The sequence below is a fragment of the Ammospiza caudacuta genome, chromosome 7 (assembly GCF_027887145.1).
Source record: "Ammospiza caudacuta isolate bAmmCau1 chromosome 7, bAmmCau1.pri, whole genome shotgun sequence".
Taxonomy (NCBI): Eukaryota; Metazoa; Chordata; class Aves; order Passeriformes; family Passerellidae; genus Ammospiza; species Ammospiza caudacuta.
In genome coordinates, this window is record NC_080599.1 from 45,305,803 (window position 1) to 45,330,134 (window position 24,332).

At 41.1% G+C, this 24,332-nt stretch overlaps 1 protein-coding gene across 3 annotated transcripts in view; it reads left to right on the forward strand.

Annotated features, from left to right (window-relative positions):
• The window catches only part of FGGY (FGGY carbohydrate kinase domain containing), a 129,348-nt gene that overhangs the window by 79,219 nt on the left and 25,797 nt on the right, over nucleotides 1-24,332 (forward strand). For all 3 annotated transcript variants that reach the window (XM_058808555.1, XM_058808554.1, XM_058808552.1), the window contains 6 exons: nucleotides 5,994-6,101; nucleotides 9,776-9,837; nucleotides 15,253-15,400; nucleotides 16,746-16,820; nucleotides 20,117-20,237; nucleotides 22,854-22,948. In XM_058808555.1, coding sequence (XP_058664538.1) covers nucleotides 5,994-6,101; nucleotides 9,776-9,837; nucleotides 15,253-15,400; nucleotides 16,746-16,820; nucleotides 20,117-20,237; nucleotides 22,854-22,948 — 609 coding nt within the window. The remainder of the gene's footprint in view (nucleotides 1-5,993; nucleotides 6,102-9,775; nucleotides 9,838-15,252; nucleotides 15,401-16,745; nucleotides 16,821-20,116; nucleotides 20,238-22,853; nucleotides 22,949-24,332) is intronic.

Consider the following 24,332-nt stretch of genomic DNA (forward strand, 5'->3'; position numbering starts at 1 on the left):
TTATATATGTGTATATATATATCTATATGCCACCAGCAAGTGCTGTTATTAAATCACACATTCAGTAGCTATTACTGTGACCTAAGTTTGAACCAGAAACCTAGAAATGAAACATTCTTGGGTTTCCCTTTGAGTTCTTTCCTTTTTTTTATGAATCTCTTTCATTCTTTGTCAGAGAGTTGGGGTCGAGTAGCTCTATAAGACCCATCTGTCAGCAGAAGCAAAATGATACAGTTTTCTTAATGCAGGATTTTATGCATCCATGTAAAGCCTCTGAATTGAATGGCTGTCAGTATTCTCAATCCACAGCCAGTCAGAAACTTTGAAAGTTAAAAGTCAGCAAAAAAGTTAATGAAAGTATTTGACTTGTCAGTGATCAAAGTCCAGAACTGTAAAGAGCATTTATTAGTTGGTGACTGATATGGTGCTTTTCCTTTTTTCTTTCTCTGCTCTCTCCATTAATATCTTAGATCTTTTCTTCATACCTGTCTTAGCCTAACAAAAGCAGCTGTTATTCTGAATTTCTGGCTATAGAACCTGATAAGTGAGGTGATTTTCAAACAAATTTTCTGACCTAGCTACTCCTTAGCAAATAATTACCTTAAAAAGTTTTGGCTCTTATGTGACTTACTCTGAAAGTAGAATAAAGGATTAAACTTGCTTTCATGGAAGTGAGTGTTAGTCAAGAGTAGTTCCACAGAAATAATTTCCTCTCTCTATGGCATGTTGGAGGTAAATAGAGATGCTGATAGTGATAGCAGAATGCTGCCACATATCAGAAGCTCAATATTAAAAAGCAGAAATTAAAATGGCAGAAGGATATAGCAATATACCTTGTTAATATAAAGATTTGCTTTTCAGGTAATAGTCAAATTCTCTGTCAGTTTTATTGAAGGAGTTTGTGTAAGCCTACACCAACAGATGGTGTCAACTAGGGGAGAAAATTGCTGAAATTCATACTTCACAAAACTGCTCTCTCCAGCATGGTGTGTTTTATTTTATCTTGTCTCTGATTGCCCTAACATTTACATAAAGCTGAGGAGGAAACACAAGCATGTGCCTGTTCATCATGGCTGGTCCAGGAAAACAGAGCTAAGTGAAACAAATCTCACAGTGCCACTTGCTCCTTTGATGGCATGGCTGGGTGCCCAGGTGAGGCTTGGCTGTGAAGGTCTCTGTTCTGTCCTGTCCTTGAAGCCAGGGACAGTTCTGAGAGCTGAACTTGGGATAAAGGCACTGACTCCTCTGATTCACTCACATGAGCTGTGAATTAGCCTCTCCTGCTTTTTTTTCCAGGTAGACTTTTATAACAGAAATGGATTTTTTTGCCTGCCTTTGTTTTAAAGGGAGAGGCAAGTGGGAAGGACTAATCTAAATGAAATACGTTACAGATCTCATAATAATGCCATTTAAGTAGGTCCTTTCTTAATTTACCTTAGTTCTATATAGCCTTTTATATTTTAAAAACATTTTTCATTTCTGTGGGCTGCCAGATGTGCTGCTGATACCTTCTGATCTTAGGTAGTTTGACACTGATTTTCCCAGCGCACGCCAGGGTTCAAGTCTGGCCTGTAACTCATCCAAATGATCTATTCATAACAAAAAGTGCCTTCTGGCAGTTGCACCACAGCTGAATATTGTTAAACTGAATTCATCCTTTCATTTGTTTCTGATTGCTCTATAATGTTTACATATCTTACATATTAGTATGATCTTTTATAAAGCACACACTGAGGTTAAACCCGCCCAGAGAGAACTTTTATTTCCCTTCTTCTCCCTTTCAGAAGGTGTGGAACTCTTTTTTTGCTTCTTTTTATTTTTTTTTTTCTGTCAAATGAGCAGGAATCTTGGAACTGCTTAGTGCTCGTTTCATCCAAAGTGATGGGGCTGAGCAAGCAGGAATGTGTGTGGTGGGGAGGCAGAGAAAGGTGACATTTCCTTGCACAGAAGGATTGTCCCCATCCCCAGACAGAGTAAGTGTGAGGTGGAATTGCCTGTCTGGGTGTAATCCGTGTCTGAGCTGGCATCGTCACCCATGAGGGCAACAGTCCCTGTGTGAACACGTTCAGCTGAAATATTTATAGATGCAGCTTATGACTCAAAGTCTGAACAGGTTCAGATTCCTCTCGTCTTCTGTCTTCAAATTCCTGCTGCATTAATTGTGCAGAGATCACTCTCACCTCTAGCAGAGGATATCCTGTGTTTCAGTTTCACTCTATATAAAAGATAATAAGTGTTACTATGTCTCACAGTGGGAGTGTGTCACAGGAGGAATTTCAGTTCAATGAAAGGCAGAAAATCTTAGGCTCCCTTTGAATTTGTATTTTAACTTCCAGAGAAGGATGACATCTCTTATTTGCTTTAAAAATAAAAATCAATTGCCCATAAATCTGAAACACATGTTGTTTTTCTACTAAAAAGATTAAGGATTTTCTTAAGCTCATTAAAGGAAAAAAAAAAATAATGACATTGATCCTCCTATATCACCATAAGAATGTCTGAAGGCAATTGAGAGCTGTAAAAGAGACATGGTGTTATTGTAACCAAAATAGCCCTGAATCTGGAAAATTGTGCTTTTCTTTTCTTCTGGGTTCTGCAGCAAACTTTGCACTGTTTCTCCAACCTTATGCCTCTGTCTAGTCATGTGTTTTAGTGGGATTGAGTGGGATGTATACTCAAACAGAATTAGGACCTTTTATTATGAAAATACAAATGCCAGCTGCTGCGTGGCTTGAAAGATTTAATCACCGTCCAAATATTTCAAGGAGGGGAAATGGAAACCATTTGCTGTTTCTGATGGATATAGCTACAGGAGGATGCTCATCCTGTTGCTTCTCAAAGATTGTGTGTCTGTTTTGGGGAATTTGTTTTTCCCAGTTTTCTTGCTTTTTGTGTGCATCAAAGCCTAGAGTCTGCAAATGTGAATTGAAGTCCTAAAGTGAAAGGGGGAAATGGGAAATCTGATTATGCCCTATCATCAGTAAAGCCCAGCATGACAAGCCAGTGTTCTTTATTCCAGTTAAAAGTTCCCACAGCAACAAAACTGATAACCAAGTGCCCTGCTGGCTTTATTCATCAGTGTGGCAATTCCCAACGCCCTTGTTTGCTCTGTTCATGTGTTGAAAGTTTGCTGGAATGTGTACAAATGGTACTTTGGTGGTAAGAGGATAGCAAGGTCTTAGTGTAATGTGAGAAGAGCCAGCATGGAAATATCCTGTCCTAAATTCCTGTGAGTGTCCAAAACACAAAGCCAGAAGTACTGGCTGCAGGGAGAATTTGGTCTTTTAATGAATCTAAACATTTTCACAGGAGAATTCGGTAAATGGTAGACTAATGACAGGAAAAAGGTGTGGGGTTTGTATTTTATTTTATAAACTCTATTGTCCTTCTGGATGTTGAGACTTTCCCCTGATTTCATAAAGCATCTTGATGCCTTTAATGTGCTTTGGCTACTTGTTTTTTTCAGGTGACACAGCAGTTGGATCTTAAGCTTGATCCCTTTGCCATAACCAGATTTTTCCTTCGGGAGACTGCAGAAGCCTGCAAAGTTCTCTGTATCACAAATATTTTGAGATAAGCCTTCAAAACCCCAGGCCCCTTCTGCCCTAAATGTACCTTGTGACTTCCTGGGACACTGTGCTGTGTCCATGGCTGTGGGATGGGAATGAGTTGGGATGTTTGGGTTCTCCCCATGCTTCCATCACCAGCTCAGAGCAGATACTGATTGGGAACTTTGACCACATGCTGTGTTCTCAGTAAGGTCAGTGAAGTGGAATTGGTCTAAAAATCAGCTTGTTTTAGGATTTGCTTTTTCTTGTGCTTCGTTTTGTTATTGAAATCGTAAAAGAAGGCTTGCCCCATCGAGGTGCTGAAAACTCAAAGCTGTATTAATTTGTAGTTTTAAGAGAAAACAAAACAAAACCAAATGTCTTTGCAATGTTTTTGACGTAGCTTCGTCCACTTGGAGTCATAAATGCCTTTGTAAATTCAGTGCAGCTATTCTTGCTCTTTAATGTGTTTAGTCAGCCAGAATCTTGCACAGACACACAGACACATGTGTACACACACATCTGTAGGGAAAGTAAGTCAGGGCATCAGAGCTGATAAGGGAGAACCAAGCAGGATTCCCAGATTTGTTAGATGCCTTCCTGAGAGAAATCAGCATTTCTTGACACAGTGGTGATGTATTTTGAAAAACAAATTTTTGTTGTTTTGTTTTCCTACTTAACTTCCTGACAAGAATCAGCTGTACTGTAAGTTTATGGCTTGAGCAGACTATTGTTTGTGCAGAAACCTCCCTGCTGCTGTATTTACTAAACATGTGTGATGCACAAATGCCAGTAAACTGCATCTTGGAGCATATTCCCTACTGGCTTGTAAAAACTGCCTTTAAAGTTCAGCCTGTTTAAATATAGAGAGAATGTGCATAGTTTGACAGGAGCAGGCCTGAATTTTTAATTATTCTCAAAACTGTTTTGATGTGAAGTCCAGGCTTTATTGAATTCAACAGCAAACCTTGAGCATCCTTCAATGGGTCTAGAATTTTGCTATTGAAGAGGAAAGTCTAAATGCAAAACACCCCATTGTCCCATTGACTAGGACCTCTCTTTTTGCTCTTCAGCATTGGAAACACACAGACTGATTTTGTTAGGGAACTAATTCTCTTGTATCCTTCTCTGCTAGTAGTTCCCACCTTCTAGAAAACAACAGTTGCAGATTTAGCCATCATCAGTGGGAAGTGCAGCATAAATCATGGGATGGTGTAGGACTGCACTGCTGTTCTCTTTTCCCAGTGAACTCACAGCTGTGTCTCACTTGAGTGTGGAAGAGAAAACATGGATCCTGCTTCCAAGAGAAGCCTGGCAGGTAATGGATGGCTTGTGTCCTCCAGTCCCTGCTGCAAGAATTCCATGTTCAACCAGGGGGGAATTCGCAATTAGTCTTTGGAGCAAGTCCTGGGACCCAAGTCCCACCATCCCATTTCTGGTGTGTGCTGGCCTTGCTTGCTAGACTGCACAGTGATCTGCTGAACCAGGAGGGAAGTCTAGAAAGTCTGTCTGGTCTATTGAAAGTGAAACCACTTTGCAAGAGGAAGAAAAATGCCCTCCACCCTTATAAACTGGTAATTTGCATCTTCTGAAGGAGAGAAAGGAAATGAACCAGTGTCTCCCACATCCTGAGTGGTCTAACCACAAAAGCAGGGAGTGCAGGGGCCAGGCTGTCACTGTGCTGGGGATATTGGTGTGTGGGTGGTGGAGCACTGCTCTGATACCTGCCTGATCTGCCCTCACAGCTAGGAGTGGTTTGTGTAAAACTAAGCCTAAGTGAGGGGCAGAATCTGGTGTTTAGCCAGGCATGTTTGCTGCTGAAGCCAAGCAGATCCCAGCCCAGGTGTGCACCTGAGGAGCGCAGCTCTCCTGGCACTGTTGTGAGGGCCCAGGTGGAGCTTGGGCTTCCACTGCCAGCATGGAGCTGATGGCAGCTCTCAAGGGACACCACTGTCCTCTGCCAGCAGGATTCCCTCATCATTCTGGGCTCTCCAAATTTACAGGATGGGTGCTCTGGAAACTCCTGTGGCTGATTACAGTGCCTGTGTTTGCTCATCCAGTCAAGCAGAGTATTGTATCTCACTAGTCACTCTAAGTAAGGCCTTTTTCTGGAGAAATGAGGTAGTTTCCCTCTCTCTGTAAAATGCATCTCCTATTCCTGAAATTTCTTACTTTCTGTTTGGCCATGCCCAGCTGTTCTGTCAGTGGGGATGGGTGGGTTGTGGGCTGTGTCTTGTCATCTAAAAATTATGTAAATGGGGGAAAACATTTTTCCATGCTTTTTTGGAGTAAATTTACCTGTATATCTCCACTTCTGTTGGTAATTCCAGTGGAGAAGCAGGAATTGTCTCAGTATTGGACTCTGATGGCTGCCAAGCTTTAATTGTGAAGTTCCTACTTTGACAAGTACTTGGATTCACTAGAGCTTTCTGTTGTTTTTTCCAGGTGAGTGAAACCCCCATTTTTGTGCCTGGTGTTTGGGGACCATATTTCTCTGCCATGGTACCTGGACTGTGGTTGAATGAGGGAGGCCAGAGTGCTACAGGAAAACTGGTGAGTGTTTGGAGACTGGCAATTCAGACCTGAAACACCTCCATAAGATCATGGGATGTACCAGGCTGCTGAAGGCAATTAACAATTAGATGAGTGTTATGTCTGTTATGTAATTCTAATTTGCATAGAGATAGGGGATTATGTACAGGGCATGTCTTCCTTTTATGGTGATGGTAATGATTATTGTAATTATCTTACAGGCAAATTGGCTTCATTCTTTGCTTTAGCAGGAGGCTGACACAGAGTGTGAGGTGAAGAAAATGATACATATTGTATTATATAGATCAGTTGTGTTCATTGATGGACATAAATGAAAGATATAGGGGCAGAACAGTAACATGGTAACATATTATTCCATCACCTCAGTTGTTTCCCTGAATACAGAGAATCTGAAAGTACTAGGTTAATTTAATTTACCAATAAAAATTAAAGCTAAGCAGGGTTCACTAAAAAATGAATCTTTGTATTTACAGGAAGGCAGTCAGAAGTAAAACATATCAAATTTAAAGAAAGTCTGCATGTACACTTCAGTATTTAGGCTTGAGTCCAAAAGTGTCAGCAAGTCCTTGGTGACTGCTTAACCCTGGGGTTTCTGGATCTCCTTGTGCTGATGCCTTGTGAAGGCTGCCCTAGAACAGAGACTAGACAGAATTAAAGACTAAAGCAGGGATTTATTAAAGGGCCTCAATGGATCCACCTTGGGCAGCACAAGAGCCCAGCCTGGGCTACACCCAAGATGAACCAAAATGGTCACAAAATGGATGGCCAGTCATGGGGTACATTTTTATAAGTTTTGGTCCATTTGCATATTGGAGTTAATTGTCCAATTACAGTTTTAGCCTTTGAAGTTCCATCCTTCTTATTTTTTCTGTCTTCAGTCCACAGTGTTTATGCTCTTGGGCCTGAGATTTGGATTATTTGTCCTTGGTCCCCAGCTAGAGCAGGAATTGTTTTGTCTCTGTTCTGTGAAGAGAGCTCACCATTCCCTAATATGAAGTCTAGAGTTACACACTAAAGCAGCACAGAATGTGAAAAATATAAAAGCCAAAACCTGAGGCATCAGTGTCACCTTGCCCAGCCTTAGGTTGCCCTGGCTGCCCTCAGGGCTGAGCTGCAGGGGCCTCTGGAGAGGCTGCAGGAGAGAGCCCCAGGCCTGTGGGTGTCCCTGCAAAGCCCCAGTGCAGGTGGGTTTGTTCTGTCACAAACTGCAGCTGTGATCACTCCTGACTCAGCACCACCCATCTCTTTACAAGCCTGGAGGTGGGAGTACATGGCCAGGAAATGCACTGGGGCATTGCTGCATTTAAACATTCCATATGGAACAGTCACTGAATGAGAAGCAGAAATCCTCCTGGATCAGGAAGCCCAGACACACCCCAGGCTGAGCTGTGACTGGGATTCCTCCTGTGCTCTCTCCTGACGTTCCTCTGTGTCACAGCTGCAGTGGCAGAGTCATTCCTCCTCCGGCAGCCTGACTTCCCACCCCACCTCCAGCCCATCCTTAGCCTTGTGGCTAAAAACTTTTAAATTAATAATTAATAATAATTTTTAATAATTGCTTTTGCAGCAAGTGGGATACGTGTGCTTTAAATTTTTCAGGTAAAGATTGGGCTAGGACCAAAAAGTGTCCCATTTTACAAATAACTGCTACAACCAGACATAAAATTAAATAATATCCATATAAAATAATAAATGAATGCTGATAACACTACCATTTTTCAAGGAAAATAGCAAATCTTGTGTGCTGCTTTGCAAGAACACTTTTGAGAAGGAAGTTTCTGTGTGCTTAATTCTGAACAGGTAAATACACTTATCTAAGTTCCAGACAGGATACAGGCAGTCAGTAGTTGTTCTTGGCTGGCTCACAGTGGTTCCACACTTTAAATGTACAATGAGAGTTAAGGCATTTGAAAAAGATGATTTTAAAAATCCTTTCCTTTCTTGTACCAGAGAACAAGGTGTTCCTGAATCATTAAAAAAATTACTGGGAAAAATGAACAGTCTTGTTAGGACCCATAACAAAAGTCAGCTTGAAGTACTGTTAGGAATATTAGGGAAAATGTCTCATTAAAACACTCGTGGAATATCCCCTGTGGTTTCCTTGAGGTGGTGTGAACAGAAGACACAGGCAGCCATGGGAGGAGACACAGCCATGTGCACTGTGCAGGGTACACTACATTTATTATCTCTGTCGTTTCAAAGATCCTGCTTTCTCACACCTAAAGTTTTCTGAAAACAAACCAAAAAAAGGAACATGTTTAGGGATTCTTTCCATTGCTTGATCAACACCCCAAGGTGAATTATTTCCATAAAATTTGAACAGTCTGATCAAACTTCTTAAAAGTAAAGTCGATCCCTTTAAAAAGCTCAAATTTTTGGGTGATACTGCTGCAAAAGAAATTACTTGGATTTTGAAACTTGTTTTAGATAGAGTCCAAATGAAGAATTAAGAAGTCCCTTATTCTGCAAATTCTTGTTTATTTGTATATTCAATGGGGTTTTACACTACATTTTCAAAATTTATAAGAAGAAATATATTGCAAAACAAAGGATGGCATGACATCATTGCAAAATGTGAAATAAAAATAACAGAAAAGTGTTTCTAAATGCATCCCTCATGTGGCCATGGCTTGAATTAAGGGCAAACTTTGTAACTCCTGTAGCAGTTCTGTGTAACAGTGTTTTCAGAGCAGACACCTACATATGATGTTTATTTATGGTTTTATTTCTGAATTTCTGAGCTGCCCCTGTGTTCTGCAGGATTGCAGAATTCAGGCCTGAGCTGTGTTTCTGGTGCATGCACATGTTTGGCCTCTGATGCTGATCTCAGGGAGAACAGACATGCATTATTTTCTTTGCTGTGTTCACATGTGTATGCTTCATTATGTGGTTCAAGACTAGACTCATGCTGTTAAGATTAAATACCAGTGTGATTTGCTGTCAATAAGTACTGCCAAATATACTCAGTGCTCTTGAGTAGCTGTAGTTTTGCCTCCTTAGCTTTTACTGTCACCTCTGATGGGATATTACCAAGAGACCACAAAACGTGCTGAATTATTGCCTTAAGAGCCCATATTATTCTACCTGATACTTTGTTTTGTGAGTAATGGTAACCACTCTGGAGGGAAAGGACAAGCTGATTTATAAATTCAGCCAAAGACAGAGCTTATATTGATCTTCTTTTATAGCAATAATTGCTTCTCAGGGTATACATTTTGTTTCCTGCAATGAATGCATGAGGCATCTATCAGGATGACAGCACACCTTGTGTTTTATCATAACAGTGTGAAAGAGAAAGATGATGCAGGGATTTGGGCCAAGAAGATGCTTCTGGTAGAATTCCAATGAGGATATCCATGCAGAATGGGACAGGCTAGAGGACATGAGGGGGTGTTGGACAGGAAAAGAGTCATTCTTTCACCTTAATCTCCTGACTGAGGAGCTGCATGCTTAGCATTTGGCCTGGGTTTGGTGCAAGGTTGGTTGTTTTTCTTACTGTTTAAATGCCAAATCCTGAATTTCAGTGGGAGTTTTGCCATTGGCTTTGCTAGGATTAGGATTTAACACTTCATGAGTAATTTAGAAGCTCTCTTGTCTTTTTTAGAGCTTCCCTTTTCCAGGATTGAATTTTCAAGATGTAATCATCCTCAAAATGTTGCTTTTCTCTTTTTCAGATTGATCATGTGGTGCGAGGCCACGTCGCCTTCCCAGAATTGGAGGCCAAGGCTGAAGCCAGGTCACTGTTTTATTCCTTTATCACATACCTGCCTCACAGACTGATGCACACTGTATTCCCAGCAGTGTCCTCACTCTCACTCAGGGGAATTAACAGTCTGATAGCAGGCTGGAACTATTTACAAAGATTTCCCAAATGATTGCTCATAAATGTAAGATTGAAACTCCCCTCAGATACCTTTGGCATATCAGATACCTTTGGCATATCTAAGTAATCTTGTTAACTTTTTGCTTTTCTATCCAGCCCAAGGTATTTCTTGATTCTATAGCACCAGCCCCGTTCAGCAGACGTCCGTGCCTTGGGCTAGCAATATGTCTTAATTTGTAGGTGAAATAACTAAGCTCCAAGGATGGGATGTAGCTTAATTAGGAATATATTATTCAGTATTTTTGAAACAGTCATCTAAAGGAAGATGTAGCCACTGTATGAGAAACTCCAGCTTGCCCCACAAATAGAACAGAGAAACACAGGATGAATTTTCAGACAAAGCTTTAAATGGAGGAGTGACTTGGAGGTACCTCTAGGATTCCTTGAACAAGAGGCTGTCTGTGATGTGGAATTTGAGCTTGTTCTGCTTTAGAAGCAGATGAAGACAGTTCAGACACTTCTGTCAGGCCTGGACTTCCTCAAGCTTTTTTGGCTTGGATTCATTCTGAGATGGTTCACATCACTCCCAGAGAGGTCTTAGCTGAACAGTTGGGCACGTTGGATGAAAATGTGATTCTTTTAAATGTCTTTTTCCTCCTTAGATTAAAGAAAAAGCCCAGCAAACTTGGCATTTTCCCTTCAGTTTCTCCCTCTGGTCTTTGAGGCAGGGCCAGTCCTGATGGATGGATTAAGCACGTGCTGATACAGAGATATTTTCAGTCCTCCCTGGGGAGATAAAGCTCTACCTGGTTTCTCTGGATGACCCTTCCTTGCCTTGCAGGGCCCACTGCCTTACTTGTTTGTTAAGAACTTGACCAGGATTCCCAGAAATACATTGGACTTCATTCAATATGAAACAGATTCATGCTTCCTAGAATTCTCTTTGTTGTTCTTTGGAAAAGGAAATCAGGAAATAAATGCATCTGTGTATGTTTGGAATAAAGATTGAACTGGGTCTTTTTCAAAATTCTGGCTTCCAGGCCATTTTTCCAGTGCCCCCATTTGAAGTATGAGCATAAGACAAACAGTTTAGTCTGTAATGCCAGGATAAACCTTTTTTTTTTGTGCTGGAAAAATGCCTATGGAGTATCCTACTTGTGTCTGCTGGGTCTGATACTGAACTGACTGACCACAAACAATGCCACAGTGCAGAAATTGAGATTGTGATGTGAACAGGACACTAAACACAGAATATTGGCAGTAGAACTCCATATTATCCAAGGGTCTGGTGTCATAACTTTGGATTTGAGTCTCCTGCAGTTAGTAACATGGTGGAGAATAGCACTGATAGTAAGAGTTGTGATATTTTATTAAAAGAGTGATAATATTTTACTAAGTTAATTTGCTCAGTGGTATTTTTCTAATGGTTTCCAGGTATCACTCTCCTAATGAAACATTGGTATTGCTATAAATTTACTAAACAAGTCTCATATTAATTCTCTCATCTTCTGTCTCCCTGTCCTTCTCAAATATTTATTAAATTTAAAGAATTTCATTTGAATGAACAAAAATCAGGAACTTTGAAATTTGAACTTGTTTTTTCCTTTTTTTTTTCCTTTCTATTTTTCCATGATTCCCCAAACTTCAGCCTTATCCTGGATACAAGTAGCAGCTGCTGTTGGCCAAAACTCTGGATTATGTGTTTACCTACATTAAGTCATATACACAGAATAAAAATAATCCCAGAACCACAGAAGGGTGTGAGTTGGGAGGGACATTAGGCCCACCCAGTTCCACCCCCTGCCATGGCAGGGACATCTCCCTCTGTCCCAGGTTGCTCCAAGCCCTGTCCAGCCCGGCCTTGGACACTTCCAGGGATCCAGGGGCAGCCACAGCTTCTCTGGGCACCCTGTGCCAGGGCCTGCCCGCACTCACAGGGAAAAATTCCTTCCCAACATCCCATCCATCCCTGCCCTCTGCCACTGTGAAACCATTCCCTGTGTCCTGTCACTCCTGGCCCTTGCGATTGTCTCTCTTCATCTTTCTTGTAGGCTCCCTTCAAGCATGGTACCTTGTTTTGGAGGATTATTGGTGATGATAAATTATTTCACTGGAATTCTCAGCAGAACAGATCAGAGAATTTGGTTTATTATGTTTAAGGATATTCTCTGTGTGGCTGTAGGAATTTGAATCAGTTCAGCCATTGCAGATAGCCATGGAGGGGAAACTAAATGAGGATTCCATACTTTGGTGTGGAATTCCATATTGCCTTTACTTCCCATGCTGGGTGCAATGAAGAGTTAAGCACATGCATGTCTGGATCATTAAAGAAAAAGAATCAGAGGTCACAAATCCATGCCTCTTGGCTGCTCTCACCTCCTTCTGCCTCCCCAAACCTGTCCTCCCTTTCTCCTGAGGCTGCTGAGAGGCGGGTTTGGAATGGCAGGTCCCTGCTGAGCAGCTGATGTGGGGAGTTTCCCTGTGCAAACTCTCCTTTGCCCCACCAGAGCAGATTTCCAGCTGTTTTAGCACCACTGCAGAGATTTGTGAGAGGCTCAGACAAGCTCTGACCACTGCTGCTGAAGGCCAGGCTTGTGCAACCCTCCCAGTCCTATTCCTGGGCTCTTTCTTACCCTTCTTTTACTGGAAGTGGAGAGGATTGAATTACACGAGGATTTTCTGGACAATTTAAATGTAGCATTTGGTCTATCTGATGGGCACAATCTGTGTGCACCAAAACTTGGGGTTTTTTGGGCTGTTCAGTGAGTTGCAGAAATTGCTGTGATGTTATCACTTTTGCTTCTCATGCTCCATATTATGTAGGTCTGACATTTAGTCATCACTACTCTGTTAAATCCTGTACAGGTATATTAGAGTAGGAAATTAAAAGAAAATAATATGATCCTTTTGGCTTTAAAGTTTAAATAATTCTGGTTTCTAGAATGGCCATTTCTAATCTGATAGAGAAGGAAAGTGTCTAACTGGCAGCAAAGTTTGTGTCCTTTGGCACTTGGTGAAGTGCTGGTTTAGGGCAGAATTCCTTTTCCTATAGATCTCAGTGCCATTTCCTCATCTAAAGAGATGTCTCCTGAAAAGAAAGCATTGAAGTTACACACACAACATCCACCAGCAATTCTGGCATCTTTCTGGCAGAACATAAGAATCATACTTGGCAGTTCTCTGTGTCTCTAGATGGTTTAGAACCTTTTTTTTTTTAATTTAGAAATTAAAAAAAATAGGATTTTTTTTTCCCCTGAAAGATATCTGCTGGCATCTTTCAGATTAAATACCAACCCCTGGTTGCTTTCTGAAGTTGTGTCCCACGTATGAGCACAGCTCTGGGCAGCCTTGCATTGATTTCTTATTCTCCACTTTCAGCACAGTTCCTTTTACATGGCAGCAGCTCGTGCTCAGCTCTGCAGGTCAGAGGCAGCTGCCACTGATACTTTCACAGAGAACTGAGTAGAAAAAGCTCCAGGAGGTGATGGTGTTACACTGTGTTAAACACAAAGGTGGTAAAACAGGCTCTGGCAGGTGTTTGAGGGATTTTGCTGGTCACTCAGTCCAAATGTAGTGCCTTGAACCCTTATCTATATTTAGGAAAAAAATAAAATGTGAAAAGGTGTGGGGAAAAGTGTAATTCCAAGGTTATGTGGATTTTAAGCATATTTGGCTCAACTTCAGCCTCCTTTGGTTCAAGTCCTTGTGTTCTGACAGAGCTGCACAAATGGCTAATCCTTGTGAGAGCAATGGAGAGGAGAGGAGAGGAGAGGAGAGGAGAGGAGAGGAGAGGAGAGGAGAGGAGAGGAGAGGAGAGGAGAGGAGAGGAGAGGAGAGGAGAGGAGAGGAGAGGAGAGGAGAGGAGAGGAGAGGAGAGGAGAGGAGAGGAGAGGAGAGGAGAGGAGAGGAGAGGAGAGGAGAGGAGAGGAGAGGAGAGGAGAGGAGAGGAGAGGAGAGGAGAGGAGAGGAGAGGAGAGGAGAGGAGAGGAGAGGAGAGGAGAGGAGAGGAGAGGAGAGGAGAGGAGAGGAGGCTGGGATGTCTGGTGGTTGAGTGAAGCTTTCCTTTTTTATCCTTCCCAACAGTCAAGCCGTGATTGAGACTGGAATTAAAACTACTTTATCCTTAGCATGTACTGCTTTAGGGATGGAGAAAACAGGGCCACTTTTACAAGAACAGGAAAGAAATGATGGTGACCTCCAAATTATCATAATTCGGGTCCAGGAAGACACATAAAGCACATTTAAAGGACGTGAATAATGATGTAAATTAGTAATTTTAATGTCTTCCAAGTGTACTTCATTTTGAATGATATCCTTTGATAATGTACACATGGTAAGGTATAATTGAAAAAACATGCAGCTGAATGGTTGAATGAAAAGTATAAATATACAGCTGCTAGTGGGTCAGAAGTCAAACTAGTAAAGCATATGCCAAATTCCCTTAGGGATCTCATTAGTGCATGATTGAATATACATGTAGAGGCTAAATGAATATCACTGTTTGGGTCTGCAGTGGATGAGACAATGACTAATCAATTGTAATTAGGGTTAGATGCTATTATTGACCCACATGTCTAGAATTAAATGCCCCTCTTGGAGGTTTCCAAGGAGTTGGAAAATATCTATGGGTTTGTTTGTGATAGGATGAGTGTTTGAAAAAAATATTCTGAGTGTAATTGCAACATTTTTTAAATGGAATGTCACTAGAGTCATTGCAAGCCAAGGCACTGAAGAATTCACCATTAGTCTTAAGTCCAGGAAAAAAGTCTGTTGGATATTGTGGAGTTGGGTGTAGCATCTGAACTTAGAAACAATCATATTTAGGCCCATGTTGGGCTCCTCCCTAAAATAGCAGCCACTCACTTTCTCTCCTCCACCCTTAGTGCTGCATTTTAATCATAACACACACTGAAATAATTATGGTTTAAAAAAGGAAAGCTGTACATCCAGTGCTATTGATTAATCAGAGAAATTTTTAAACATTTGCAAAGGAATTTGGTTTTCATTTCTGTCTGGAATCCTCCTTACTCCTCCCTCAGCTGTGGGAGAGGAGCAGCAGCAGCCCCCAAATCTCAAACAGCTCTGGGGACTCTTAGGAGTCAGTGGACAAGCTCAAGGTCATATTATCTCCCTTCATCCCAGGAAATTAAGGAATTCTGATGGCCTGTTGAGCCCACGTGCACAGAGATATCCTTGCAGTGCCATGGCCTTGGCAGGCAGTGGGGTTTTGCTGTTCTTTAGTGAGGTTTCTGCATTTGGTGGTGGTACAAATGTTTTATGTTTGAGGAATAACCTCCCCCCTCTTTTTCCAACTTGTTTTTCTTGCAGTGCTCACAGTATATATACATACTTGAACAGTCACCTGGATCTGATTAAGAAATCTTTGCCTGTGGGTTTCCTCACTGTTGATTTACATGTTTGGCCAGATTTCCATGGTAACAGATCTCCCTTAACAGATCTGACACTAAAGGGCATGGTAAGAAACAGCCTGTCTTTGCAAAAAGGTCAATACAGGGTAAAAAGGAAAAAAAAAGCAGTTTGGAAGGAGCTTTTCTTCAATTTTGAGAGTACTCCTCCTTAGCTATTTACACTATCCCAAAGGATTTGGGTTTCTTGCTGCATTGCTGATGTTTCAGTAGAAAACCAGAGATTATTGTACTTGAAGTATCACTACAGCCACATTAATTTTCTAAAAATTTGAGGAATGTTCTGTGTGTGCAGGTACCTTTCCTAGGAATCACATTGCACAGCTCTTGCTGCTGTTATCTCACAGGTGAGATAACAAATCTTACAATTCATTGCAATGAATTTCAAGAGAACTTTGGGTAAACCTGTCTGGGAAAGGAATGAAATATTCTCACCATATGTGGTTGATTTAAACAGCCTTTCAGCCCAACTTTCAGAGTTTGGGTGTTTCTCTTCCTTGAATTTACAATGGTAGATCAGCTCACTCACAAGCTAGGGCTGTGCAAAACTGTAACAGAAGGGTGTCATAAGAGTATAATTTGGTGATATCAAAATACCTGGTGATTAATGCAAAAATCTCCTTCAAAATGGCAAATTGTCTTTGAAGTGAGCCTCTCAAGCTGCTCACCAGCACCAAAATCTGTTGTATTTAAGGCTGAGATAGGAAAGGCATAAGCACTGCTGCATGTTTTAAGCCACAAATAAAGGAAACATTAAAAAAAAAAAAAAAGGCCTATATATTTTTGGGTCCTAATAATACCTCCATTATTTTATGAAAGAATTACATGCTGCAGCAAAATCAGAATTTCCTTGCTATGATGGTTGTATGCAAATACTGGTAATAGCAACCCATTTTTTCTGTCACAATTCTGTCTGCATGCAGGTCTTGCCTGATATTAATCCAGAGTAACTACAGTGCAGTATTGATTTATGTCAGAGTAAAGGAGTTTAAGATATAGTATTTAATTATTAATTGTGTTTCAGTGTTAGGGTGCTTGGGAGGGAGGGGGAGAAATGCTTTTAAAAAGTTATTTTTATGTAATAGCATTTTCATATTATTACATTAAAAACATTCACGAGCAATATCTGAGTCATAACATAAAACTGTCAGAGTTAATCTATCTCTAATCCCATACAATATGCTGTTTGTTCTTTATTTCTTCACAAGGGCAAGGATAATTTATGTGGCTCTTCCCCAGATCAGGAATAACATGTTTAACATTACATTATGTGTACAGCTCACAGGAGCATGGCTTGGAATTAGCACTTAAAACTTGTTACAACAAGAAGCCATAGAGAACAATGGAGTTTTACTTTGGCTGGATTTTTACATCTTCCTTTTGATCTTTGCACAGGTTGTTGGACTAACATTGTCTCGGGGTCTGGATGAACTTGCCCTTATCTACCTGGCCACGATCCAAGCCATTGCTGTAAGACATTTTTAGTGCATAAAAGAAGAAATGAATTGTTCTGTGCAGACTGATCATTCCCTTCTGCTAACCAGACTTCTAATAATACATGAATTCACTTAATGGGCTCTTTAAAGGAGCAAGATACTGTTCACCCACAGTGGTGACCACTCCCAACTGGAGAATAATCAGCAGACTTCGGGGGAAGGTGTTCCCCTAAAAAATCTTGTCCTTATGGCAATTCTGTACATGGAGCTTTTGCCTCTGGTGCAGATGTGAGGGAGGAGGCTGACAGCACAAGGAGCAGTGTTCACATCCCAGCTGTCCTGAGGGAGGCTGAGAGAGGGGAGAAAAGCTCTGGCAATTGTACAAAGGGCTCTGTGCTGCCCTGAAAAGCCTCAGCTTCAGATTGTTCCCAAATCTCTGGATGTGCCCTCCCTGAAAAGCCTCAGCTTCAGATTGTTCCCAAATCTCTGGATGTGCCCTCCCTGAAAAGCCTCAGCTTCAGATTGTTCCCAAATCTGTGGATGTGCCCTCCCTGAAAAGCCTCAGCTTCAGATTGTTCCCAAATCTCTGGATGTGCCCTCCCTGAAAAGCCTCAGCTTCAGATTGTTCCCAAATCTGTGGATGTGCCCTCCCTGCCTGCTGGGTGAGGCAGAGCTCTGTGCCAGGGCTGTGCCTCAGACCCAGCAGGGCACATCCTCCCCTGTGTCCCTGCCCCGAGGGGAGCAGTCCCAGCCTGTGGCCCTGGCTGGGCAGGGCAGGGCAGGGAGGCTGGGAAATGTCCCTGCTGTTTGCCAGCACCAGGGATGTGGAATTTCTCGGAACTCTTTTTGTTCTGCCCTGATTTTCTGTTGAACCCAGGATTTCCAGTTCACGAGAAGTTCTGTTTTGAGGTGAAACCCTGGCTCACAGAAGTGGTTTGGAAACCCTGGCCCAGGGTGTTTCCAGTGGGACGTGCTGTCCTCAGCCCTCTGGTGACTGAAATCCACATTCTTTTAACATCCTTTCTGTCCATTTTTTATTTTTATTTTTTTAAAGTTTGTTGAAGTTGAGGTGTTTTTGCAAAACATGAACAGTCTGATGAATTGGGGAGTTTTCCTGACAAACCTCTGTTCAGTTGGAAAACTTCCAAACTCCTCTCCTGGTTAAACAACAACTTTTCTAGGCCGGGTCAGCCATCTGGGATGGAGAGGGTGGGCGGCTGCTGTAAATTTGTTGGGAATTGTTCATCTTGTGTTTTAACCCTCCCTCTTCAGCAAATAAGAACTTAACCCCAGCCTGGGATTCATTGTTGGGAGTTGGGAGCCTTTTGCAGATGAATGTAGCTGGGTTATACCTGATGCTTCAGTATAATCCCACCATTGAAAGAAGAAAGTGGAGGAGAGGTTCAACAATGCCAGGGACTGATCCTGCCCCTGAAAGGAACTTCCCAGTCTGGAACAGGTGCCCTGTGATTATCTCGTGCTAACGAAGTGGAAACCTTCTCTGCTGGAAATCCTGGGAAAGTCACCTATTATCTCATTATATGATACAGCTCAAACTTGATTGTAAAACACAAATACTGTCTTGAGCAGTAAACTCAGCAGCTGCATACCTTTTGGAGAGCTGATTGAGCTGATTTAATATAAAAAGGACATATTGTAGTTTTCTTTTCACTATAAGTTAAGGGAAATTATTTTTCCCCCAAAACATTATTGAAACAGTAACTAAAAAGTAGACAGAGAACATTGGTTTTGACTCTATATATTTACTAATTGCTAATAGGATTTCTAGGAAATCAAATTTTCACTCCCAATTTTAGCTTCACTTTTATTGAAGGAAACAGTTGTAGTAATCTTGTACCATTAGCTGTCTTCAATGAGTGCAAGATAAACTTTAAACCTATGTAAAAATCTTGTACAAAGTGTAGGCCTGCCCACAGAATGTTAATCTCTAGCTTTCTTTTCAGCAGGAGATGCTTTTTCCTTTTTATATAAAATTTGCATTTGAAGCCCCTCAATTTGCATTTTCTCCAACCCAGGATTAAATTAGTTCCCCCCCCCCCCCCCCCCAGTGAAATAAGTCTGGCTTTAATTTAAATTGCTGTGTGAATACAATTTTCCAGGCAGGTAAACACAAAATAATTTTCACAGCATGTTCTTTCTCAGGGTCTTTGACGTGTGTATGTTGTGAGAGAAGTTGTTAATAAATTTGAATTTCAGAAGCAGTGAAAGAGAATCTCCTTTTAACTATTCACTGCAAAATGCAATGCAACAGTTGGCCAGATGAGAACATGATCAGAGATGTAATTGTGGCTGTCCAGCCCGTTCTGAGCAGGCAGGCTCCTTTTGGAGCAGTTGATATTTCCATAATTAAAATCATGACAGTGCAATTTGGAGATCAGCCCTCTGTGTCAATAGGGAAGCAATGGATTTAGTCAGCTGGGGCTGCTCAGGTTCCTCTGAACTGCTTGTCTAAAAATCAAAATACATTTGAAGGCTTGTCCAGAATAGTGCTGGGCATTCACTGTGGACATCTCCAGCCTGGTGGAGCCCTGCAAGTTCCATTTTCAGTAGTTTTTGTTTGAAGAGGGGTTTGTTACAGCTGCCGCCCTCTTAATGAACTGCAGCATGGTCTAAAGAAAACTTAAGTAACAGTTTGTGAAAACTCTGACCAGATTGTGGGGAATCTGCCTACCAAGAGTCACCCTGGGCAACATTTTGCCTTGAATTTGACATTTTGTCAAATACGAGCTTCCAATTTAACTTCCAAGACATTATAAAGAGCTGGGAATTATTTTTGGTCAAATAGTTTGTCAAAGAAATGGAAAATATTCTTGCAAGAGGGAAATAGGAAGAAGGTTGACTTCAGTGAGGAGGGAAGCAAAGCGAACAAAAAGAAAAATTTTTTTTTTTTTGAAAATGGCAAGCATTTGCTTCTGCCGTTCTGATTTGAGTTTCTCAATGGAGACTGTAAATGAAAAGTTTAAAATATGCCTGCATTTGAGATATTTCAATTAATCCAGCCATGAAGTGGAACACTTTATTTTGCATAGGGCAAAGGCCAAGAGAAATAGTTAAGCCAATGCAAAGTTCTTCAGGTTTTCCTTTTTGCTGAAAAGACAGAAAACAGTTTTTTATTTGCTGTTCTCTTTTTGTTCTGCTTTGCTATTTGGCTTCAGAATTGAAACCTCTTTATTGAGCTGGATTTTCAGATGCTGTTGCACAAACTAAAGAGAAGGTTCTGGTGGGGATGCCTTTGCCATGCAGGTGTGCTTCTGTTCCTGGCTGCTCTCCTGTGCTCACCTGGTTCTGTTTTTTGCCCCCTTTTTGAAGTTAGGAACAAGACACATTTTGGAGGCGATGCAGGCTGCAGGACATGAGATCACCACGCTGTTCCTGTGTGGTGGGCTGAGCAAGAACCCTCTCTTTGTGCAGATGCATGCTGACATTACTGGTGAGCCTGGGGAAGGGCATGGAAAGGAGTGCAAATACTTTTTGTTTAGGTGTATAAGTACTTTGTCTTTGGAAAAATGAAGACTTTATATAGAGCTGTATTTTGCTGCATGGCCAAAAAAGTGTGCAATGAAATGTTCCTTCTGTTGGCTTCACCCTATTTGACTTGTGACACTTCCTGCTCATGCTGGCATTGCATCCATCCTAGAGAACAATTCTTTCCTGAATTGCTTCCATGCCTGTGTCACTGACGTGGTTTAGGGGGAAACATCTGATTCCTTGCTCCTGCAAGGTGTTGCCCTTGGTTTTGTAGAATTCCTGGTGGAATTCTACAAAATTCACCCAGGGCCTTCCACCCACCTTCCACCTGGTGGGTGGGAGGCCCTGGTTGTGTGTTTCACTACAACACTCCATGGTGTTTCACTCCATGGTGTTTCACTCCATGGTGTTTCACTCCGTGGTGTTTTTGGTCTCCCTTCAGCCTGTGTGTGTTGGCCATCTCTGCACACCTGCGAGTCAGTTGAATGTACTTCAAAAAATGTGGAAAAAATAACAAAATTTAGTGTAAAGGACTTCAGAGAAACATTGAGTGATGTGTGTTTTGGGTTTATTTCAAATTAAGATCAGTTAAACTGTCATAAATGAAGTTTAAGGCCCAAATTTGGGGCATTTGGTCTGGAGATCTGACATCAAACATCAAACCACACTTTATAAGCCTGATGGACAAGCAAAAAACATAATGCCTCTTGACCTTAAAATTCACTAAATATATTGTAGTCAAAGTGATGCTTTGTGAAAAATGATGTTAAATCCGTGCCTTTCCTTCAAAAACTCACATACTTCAGGTGAATTTCAGCTACATGTAGAGTTGGGCTGCTGGGTGGTGATGTGTAAAAGAAAAGATCTGTGAAAAGGTATTCTGATTAAAATGTAATCACAAGTTCTTTGACTGTAACTAATGGCCAAGTACAATTCAGGACAAAAGGCCTTTTTGCAGTCTGGAGTTCTCCCGCATTTGTAAAATCAGTGACTGACAAGGGATGTCAGAGTTCATCTGACTGAAATGCTCTTGGTTATGTTGAACTCATTAGAGCCTATCAGATAAAATAACTAACATTCCAGGATCAATCCCCCATTCTTTCCTGAAAAGAAAAAAATCTGAATATATTATTGTTAGCACAAATGCCCATGACTCAGCCATGCAGACATCCAATAGATAATTCCACAGGCCACTTAAAAAGTATCTTGATCTTTTTGTTTGCCTGGTAAGAATTCCGTATTCATTCTGACCGTGCGGGAAATGGGCAGTAAATTTTCGAGCACGCTGAAAATTGCTCACTGACGCCTGGCAAAGAGCCACAGAGCTCTGAGCTTGAGATTTGCTGTTCCAAGCTGACCCAAGTCCTGAGCTGAGCTTCAGCTGAGCTGCAGGAATGCTCAGGTGACAGAGCAAGCTTTGCATCAATTAATTGAAAGCCTGGTGTGAGGTGAATTTGCTTTTTTATATCAATAATTTTATTTCTCATTTTTCAAAGTGGGCATTTTGCCTTTTTTCTCTATGGAAGTTGTTTGTGGCTGATTTTAGGATTTCACCCACATTTCAGCTCCGTCTAATCTTACAGCTGGCTCTCAGGAGCAGCATTTTTTAGGGTATAATATGGTGGAGACTGTTCTGAGCAGGAATCCCTGCTCCCACCCCTGTGTTTGCATCATCATTCACTGAATGACATTATCTCAGTACTGGAAATGCAGACACGTGCCAAATACTGCAGGAATATTAAATTTTTCAGCTTAGTGAGTAGAAGCATCTGAAGTGCAGCTAGAAGAGTATCTAGATTTGTGCTCTTGGTTTAGATTTTTCCGGGGAATTAAGAAAGCAGGCTAATTTTTATTTGGTTTTTTTTTAGCCTTTTCCTGCTTTTCTTTACACTAGTGAAACAGGTCTCAGAAAATTCTGCATAAACCAAGGGAAAGTGTGTTCTTAGTAGTACCCATGGGTGATGAAACACTAATATTTAATTCTACTTCAGAATATATATTGTTTGCTTGTTTTTCCAGTGTCTTAATTTTGTTTTCCAGTATCTTGCACAAATTGGAAGACAAAATTTCTCTTATTGTTTCATACATAGCTTGAGAAATTTTACTACTCATATTTTCATGTCTTCCAGCAAAACCAGACTGGCTTGTTGGCTGTATGTTCAAAACCAAACACAAACAGTCTTTTTTTGTTTGTTGCAAAAGAGACAAAAAGGAGACCGCCTTGTTTTCCCCTCCAGGTCAACTTTTAATAGGCACGTGGGTTTGGAGGGTGTGGGTAACAGGTTTATACCAAGCCCTTTGAATGAGATAAATAGCCAGTGTCAAAGATCTGGAGGGTTGGTTTTTGTGTGCTTTAGGTTCTGAATTAATATTTTGCTAAAATGATTTTATTCAAATGCTGCACTTTCCTTGGAGCCTAGAACCACAGAGCAGAGAGATTTACATTAATCTACAGCAGGATGTAGCTCTGAATGGGGTTTTGAATAATGGGTTTTGATTCCTTTTTTTGTTTTAATTATTTGTGGAGCTGCTGGTGCTGCTGTGTTCTCTAACAGAGGCCTGGCTCTTCCCTCTGCAGGCAAACCTGTTGTGCTGTCCAAAGAAGTGGAATCTGTTTTGGTGGGTGCTGCTATTCTTGGAGCTTGTGCTTCTGGGGATTTTGCATCTATCCAGGTATGCAGCACCTGATTTTATGTCATTTTTTTTCAGTTTTAATATGTCTTACACCTTGATTCTGCCACCTTGCACACACCTAAAGCCAGGGGGAAAAGTTTGTCCCTTCTGCACAGCCAGACAAGATCCAGCATCGCTTTCTCTCCACCCTCTGTCCAACTCCAGATATTATTTAGGTGTGTTGAGGATTCATTTGCCTTTGGAAATGTGTGGGGGATGTGCATAGAAGCTGCTGTGTATGAAGTTAGCCCATGTAATTTTACAGACAAAACAGGGAATTTGGCAAGGCTCTGATCCTGCAGGAAGGTCACACTTTCATCTCAGTTACATTTGTCCTACTTTCCTTCCTTCATATTGAGGAATGTTAAACATAAGAAGGAATAAAGCATTATTTATGCAGTAAAAAAATAACACAGCTCTTGTCTTGCCCCCAGTGAATGCAGAGTTAATAATGAGGATGGAACTGCATGTCCATTCATGTTATTTCAGTCCATTAACAGCTGAAAAAGTAGCAGTGAGGCTTTTATTTTTGGTGGATCAGTCAAAGCATGGCTTAGCTGCATTTATACAAACAACAGTGGCATCAGAAACCCAAAGAAGGGTCTGACTGTCCCAAATCATGCCTGTTTTCCCACCTGGCAATCCCATAAGCCATGTCCTCTCCTCGTGCTGCACAAGGACACTGAAGAGCAAAATCCTGTTGGACAAAATGATTTATCAGGATGGTCCCTAATACATTTGTTGCATTTTGCTTTATAACATCAGGGACAGATATTGGTAGATTAAATTTTGCACAAAAGCTTATCTGGAGATATTTTGTGAATAGAGAGGTCAGCTCCTTGACCTGGTTAAATTGGTGCAGTTCCACTGGAATCAATAAACAGCTCAGCATAAGCTGAGGAGCTGGGCTGTGCTTGGCACTTCTCCAAATGGGAATATTCTACAGAGCTGGGTAGGTTAGCACAAAGAGCAGTTTCCTTTCATAAGAATGTTTCCATTAAAATTAATCACATTGCAGCAACTACACAGTGCAACATAGATATCTGTGTGTAATAATTTTAGTGCTTGTAAGGAGGCCTTATTTTGATAAATGTAATTTCAGTAACAATTTTTGGTGACAGGACTTCAATTCTTCCTCTTCTGTTAATCTTCTGCCTTCAAATACATTTCATTCCAAGTCTAGGATGTTTTTCACTACTGTACAAAAACTGAGCATCTCAAAACTGATTTTATTAAGTCTGTTTTTATCAGCATTGGAAAAAGCTAATGCTGTGAAGTTTTCTGTGTTGTGTTTTATATAATTTTTGTGTATCCACTTACCTTTAGTTTTTAACCCTGCCCTTATATATAAAAATATTTCAGAAGAATATCCAGTAATGTCAGA